General features: G+C 58.3%; 1 protein-coding gene across 1 annotated transcript; it reads right to left on the reverse strand.

Moving 5' to 3' along the window:
* Positions 1-4,262: 4,262 nt before the first annotated feature.
* On the reverse strand, positions 4,263-5,456 carry LOC119089465 (aldo-keto reductase family 1 member B1-like). Its single transcript, XM_037212178.1, has 2 exons — positions 4,559-5,456; positions 4,263-4,283 (listed from the first exon to the last, which is right to left on the reverse strand). The coding sequence occupies exons 1-2, from the start codon at positions 5,414-5,416 to the stop codon at positions 4,263-4,265; spliced, it is 879 nt and encodes a 292-aa protein (XP_037068073.1). The 5' UTR covers positions 5,417-5,456.
* Positions 5,457-5,916: the final 460 nt, after the last annotated feature.

Consider the following 5,916-nt stretch of genomic DNA (forward strand, 5'->3'; position numbering starts at 1 on the left):
CTCGCCTTTTCCGCTGTTTCCCGCGCACACGTGGAGGGAGTCTTGATTCGGTGATAACCGCCTCAGTGAAAGGCTTTTGAGTGGGATCATTGCAGGATATTGAGTTGAGCCCAATTTGGATATCAAGGTGAACCGGTCACTGGCTTGTAACAAAATCGGGGACGTGTGTGTTTCGTGCTAGCCGTAGGAACGCGCCTTTGACTTATGCCGTGTAGTGCTGAGCGCGGGTCGAGGGGAGGAAAAGAGCGCCGACGAGTCCGACACGGGCGCTCTATATAGGGTGAGTACCGGGGGTAGAGCACTGTGCCTGAAGTGCTTTCTCATTACGGCACTGAAGCCAGTTATTCATCTCGTGTGTAGCGTGTAGGGCATCCCGTTATTCCATGATGCTATTTCAACATTCGTATCCGCTGTGTGCACGAGTATTGCTATAGATACTGTATCATGTATGCTGTATCCACGGTTGTATCCACAAAGCACGGCTGGCGCGCGTGCCGAGCGTCCCCGCTGGCGCCGTACGCCGCGCTGGCCAGGGACCTATGTGGACCTCCGGCCATGACATCGGCGCCTATCCGATGCTCGCCGTGTTTATGGTGCACTCGGGTAAGCATTGGTCGTCGGCGCATGCTGCCGCGTGGTCCTATTGTTGATTGCAGGAGTGAATAAATATATTTCGTTAATGACGCGCGGCTTTCGTCAACGAGTGTTCGTAACCTAGTGATGAAGGCGCTAGGTTAAGGACCGGAAGGTCCGGGTTCGAATCCCGCCGTGCGAAACATTTTTCAGACTCTACTTCCAGCGAGTTTGACATCAGTTGGGATCCTAGCATTGGTCGGTCTCGATGGCGAGCACGACGAATGGACCGCACCGAAAACAGGACACAGAGCGGGGGGGGGGGGGGGGGGGCTGCAGTGACCAGTGCCTCTACGCGGGTGTCAGGGCGTCGGCAGCCCATCAGCCAGACCGCTCCATCGGCTACAGCCCACCAGCCAGACCGCTCCGCCGGCGGCAGCCCACCAGCCCGACCGCTCCAGCGTCGGCAGCCCACCAGCCAGACCACTCCACCGGCGGCAGCCCACCAGCCAGGCCGCTCCTGCGTCGGCAGCCTACCGGCGCCGCACGGGCGACACCTGCCGGCGGCGACCACCTGCCGGAGGCGTCCCACACCAAAGCGCCGCCCGTCACTACCGTGCTGGATGGGATACACGAGGAACACCGTGCACGTCTGCCAAAACTTGAGCGATGTGCCCTGACTTTTACTAACAACACAGCAGTCGGAGGAAGCGCGTGAGCCAGACCCCAGCATCGGGAGAGTCGGGCGAGGAACACAGCACGCGAATGTCGGTTATGCGCGGATGAGGCCGAGGGCCAGAGCTTGTCCGAAACCTCGCTCCCCCTCCCCACCCCGCCGCAGTTTCAGTCTCGGGCTCTTCGACATCTGCGCTGCGTCCACTCGGCGGCGGTGAAGGCCTCTGTGGGCGTGCCGATCTTGGAGTGGGGGGCCCGGCTGCGTCAACCACCGCGCGTCTGAAAAACCAGGGGTGCGGGGTTCGATTCCCGCGGTGGCCCGTCCTCGCTGCCAGGGTGATAGGCAGGCGGAGATGTCTGGCCTCAGCAGCTGAGTGCGTCGTAAAGCCCCAACGACGACGATGGCGAAGGCATCGATGGCCTTGGCGGATGAGGTAAAACGACCACCCCCGAGCAGGGGTGGGCTGCGACAGCGCATGACCTGGTGCATGGCGCCATTTCTGTCGTCGCGAGCCCAGCAAACGACACACGCTGCCCCAGCGAAGACCTCGGGCGGCTGCTCCGCACAAGTGGACACCATGGGCACCTCGGGGGATGCTTGTACCAGACACATCCGCGCCGATGACAAGGGAGCGCGTATGGTAGCGTGTATTGTGTCCATCACCTACGTGTAAAGGGAGGTCGCGCGGTGCTAGTTGGTCGCCAACAGCCGGTGTGTGGCCCGCGCGTGACATTTTCGTTTACAAAAGAGCGGGGTGCATGCAGTCGGGTGCGCCGATGATCTGTCGGCAGCAGAAGGTCTGACATGGCCGGGATTCTGACGATCGGGTGCACGGGGTGTCCGCGCACCCGAGAACGGACTCGCTCGTCGCAATGCGTCTGATGACAGGCACGACTGTAGGTCTCCGTTGCTGGGAACATGTGATTTGTTCCGGAAAGCCCGTCCCGGGTGGGTCACCCTCTGCCCCCCCGGGTGGGTCACCCTTTGCCCCATGTGGTCTGTCGCTGGCGAACGATCTGAACACTGACGACGGGGATATTTGATGACGGCTGGGGTCTGCGCACATGAGCCGAAATGTATGCAATGAAACGCGATAGGATGTCGGATTCAAAGCCACGTGACTACACCTGCCACTTCAAATGTGTTGACACGCGCTCGGGTGGGGGTCAATTCTCCCCCCCCCCCGAAAGTTTATACACGGCGTGGTTCGGAAACTATGTTGTACGCTTAGCGCCAGGGCTCGGACGCGGAAACTATTCGGAAACTATGTAGTACGCTTCGTACGCTTAGCTTTGCATAGCTGCAGGCAGTCAAACAGCAGATCTTTTGGTATAAATAATTAGATGTGCATTGTAAAGGCGCTGATCTATGACCAGTCAAAGCCAGGCTGTGACTGTCAGCGGAGACAATTTCTGGGGAATCCTTCAACATGATGCGACAACGTAGTTTTGTACGAAACTACACATATATGTTATGTTTTTAGGCCATACAACGAGCAGAGTAAGCATTGCAACAAAATCCATTGACCTTGGATCAGCAACCAAGGTCGGACCGAGGTCAAAACCAGCCAGCTGTTTTACTAGATTATGGGCTGTACGGAATAGTTTCTGGTGCTCATTTCGAATTTATTTCTAAGAGACCGTAAGAGACAGTTTTTAAGGACTTCCTAAAGGTCCGAGCAGGTAACTGACCTAAAATGACCGTGGTTAACATTTTGGTTTTAGGAACATGCCGCCTAGCGCAATCCTTGACACTGATTCAAACGCTGTAACCATTTTGGAACTCGGAGCTGTTGCATTGTTGCGCCTGTTTTTGAGAATATTACCGCTTCTCGGCGCTGACGAACAAGACTGACAACGACGTTGTAACAGCGCAATTGCTCGGGCTGCCGCGAAGGTGTTGATCGCTAGGCAGGTACATGCGCTTATCAGTACACCACTAATGTCTACACGGGCGCGTAGTAATTTAATTACGCATAGTATCGGCTGTATCCGACATTACGACACTAGTATTTGCGTAGCAGGACGTTTATACTGCGCTTGTGATTTTTTAAAACACCAGTAGGTGCTGCTCTTGTTTTCCTTCTGCAGGAGTCCAGCTTTGTTCATGCAGAGCGTGGTTCTTACAGCTGCAAATGTGTGCGATTGTACCGCCAGTTAAACACGATTCATACTTGAATTAATGCCATCTATGTTTTAATTCAGTTATTCTTCGACCGACTGGCACGCGCAATTGCTTGCAAAACTGAAGGAACCTGTTCTGGGCACGTTTGACCTTGGGCTGGCTTGGTTTCGCTTGGAAGGTTTCATGGCGAAAACTGATCCTGGCTGCTCAGCTGATAACGGCCTCTCCATTCAAATTAAGTGGTGAAGTGCTGGTTGAGTGGGGCAGCGCTACGTCGTATGCGCAACTGGATAACATACGCATCGGAAATGTCGTCTTTACTGCACCAACTGGCACTCATGTCGCACTCATGATGCACCCATATGGCACGATGTTAACCAGCTTGCCGATCGGTATGTTCGTCCCGTGGGTTCAATGCATACCAAAGACAACAAACGAGTCCCTGCGTCATATATGAGCTATGCAACCTGAAACCTGTGCCCATCACAAAGAAAACCGATCAAACAGCCTGCGCTGACCTGATCCCCAAGCGTCTGCCTGCGAGCACACGGCACCGATATACTGGCTGCGCTTGGCGGTGGCCCCGTGACGTCACTGCTGGCGCTCGTGCTGGCTCGTGCCAAGCAGGCCCGCAGCGTGCGAGGCGCCTGAGAAGGGAGACTCCAGGTGCCCCGACGCACAAAAGGGGAGCTCCGGGTGCTCCGACGCTCAGAAGGGGAACTCCGGGTGCTCCGACGCTCAGAAGGGGAACTCCGGGTGCTCCGACGCTCAGAAGGGGAACTCCGGGTGCTCCGACGCTTCGAAGGGGAAACCCCGGGTGCTCCGACGCTTAGAAGGGGAACTCCGGGTGCTCCGACGCTCAGAAGGGGAACTCCGGGTGCTCCGACGCTCAGAAGGGGAACTCCGGGTGCTACGGACGCTCAGAGGGAGAACTCCGGGTGCTCCGACGCTTAGAAGGGGAACTCCGGGTGCTCCGACACTCAGAAGGGAAACTCGTGGTGCTCCGACGCTCAGCAGGGGAACTCGTGGTGCTTCGACGCTCAGAAAGGGAACTCCGGGTGCTCCGACGTTCAGAAGGGGAACTCCGGATGCTCAGATAAGCCGGGGAACCCGTCGAATGCGAAGCTGCGGCCGGGCTCGCCCTGGTCCAGCGAGCTCAGCGCCGCCATGTCCAGCTCGTCTAACTGGAAGCTGAAAATGTCGCCGTTTCTCGCGGATCCGCGTCGCCTTGGTCGACTTGGGGATGACGATGATATCCTGCTGGGCCAGGAAGCGCAGCAGAACCTGCGCCGCCGTCCGCTTGTGCTTCTCGGCCACCAGACGCACCACCGGGTTGTTCAGCAGGTCCGGCAGCTCGACCGTCACGCCGCGGCTCTCGTACAGCGCCTTGCGGCCGGGGGAGCCCAGCGGACCGTAAGCCGTGATGGCAACGTTGTGCTTCTTGCACGCCTCGCGCAGTGCTCGCTGCTGTAGGTAGACGTGACATTCCACCTGGTTAACGGCAGGAGGTATCTGAGCGTTGGAGGCGATCTTCAGGACTTGCTTGGCGTTGAAGTTGGACACGCCGATGGTCTTGGTGAGGCCCAGTGTCACCATTCTCTCCATCTCCTTCCACAGTGCGATCAGGTCTGTGGAAGGATCAATCAACAGCCTTCCGTCCTTGATCGGAAAGATGTCTGTTTCACTTCTCTCTATACAACCGGCTGGAAAGTGAATCAAGAACAAATCAACGTAATCGAGACCCAGCAGCCTAAGCGACTTCTTCAGGTACTTCTCCACCTTGTCAGCCTGCATGGCGATCAATGGCAGCTTGGTGACGACGAAGAGCTCATTCCTGGTCATCTTGCCCGTCTTGAGAGCGGCCTGAATGCCCTCTCCGACGCCGTCCTCGTTCTGGTAGTTGTAGGCGGTGTCGATGTGCCGGTAGCCGGCCAGCAGTGCGGCTTCCACGGCGGCGGCCACCTCCTGGCGCGGCGCCTGCCAGCAGCCCAGCCCCAGCAGCGGCATCCGCTGGCCCCCCGACAACGTCACCGACGTGTTCATGGTGCGTGGTTCGTCCGTCTGTCCTGTGCTCCCTCCGTCCGTGCCGCTCAGACGTGACTGAGGCGCCAGGCGCCGGTCGGTCGGCTCGAGCTGCGACCTTGGCGGCCGGGTACCTCAGTGGCGGCAGACGCGCAGTCAGCGTTCCCTCAGCGGAGGGCGAGAGGCGCAAGCGCGAGATGCCCTCCGAAGCCCTGCGAATTTGAGCCAAAGTCCTACGAAATCGACCATAAGGGTAAGCTCAGTGGAGGGGAGAGGCTGCCCTCCCCCTGGCAACGCCCCTGATCGGCGAACGTTCAGAGCCCAGAGCGTTCCGTGTCTGCGGGGCTCGGGCGCTGAGAGAGCATGACTGGGCCAGAAGCGCCTCTCTCCGCCGCGCGAGGAGCGACGCGACACCAGCCTGGCCTCGGCTCGAGCCTGAGCAGATCACCGTCGCACGGGCGGTGTCAGCGCGTGGATCTGGGGAGGACAGGTCTCATGCCGGATTTGTGAGAAATCACTCA

This window comes from Pollicipes pollicipes, unplaced genomic scaffold, assembly GCF_011947565.3.
Source record: "Pollicipes pollicipes isolate AB1234 unplaced genomic scaffold, Ppol_2.1 Scaffold_1600;HRSCAF=1878_pilon_pilon_pilon, whole genome shotgun sequence".
Lineage (NCBI taxonomy): Eukaryota > Metazoa > Arthropoda > Thecostraca > Pollicipedomorpha > Pollicipedidae > Pollicipes > Pollicipes pollicipes.

What these genes read in the sequence shown, in the direction of transcription:
- LOC119089465 (XM_037212178.1), bottom strand. Translation starts at nt 5,416, where the DNA reads ATGAACACGTCGGTGACGTTGTCGGGGGGCCAGCGGATGCCGCTGCTG. An exon ending in GGCGACATTTTCAGCTTCCA is followed by an intron (nt 4,284 to 4,558) that starts GTTAGACGAGCT and finishes GAGCGTCCGTAG; the next exon opens with CACCCGGAGTTCCCCTTCTG.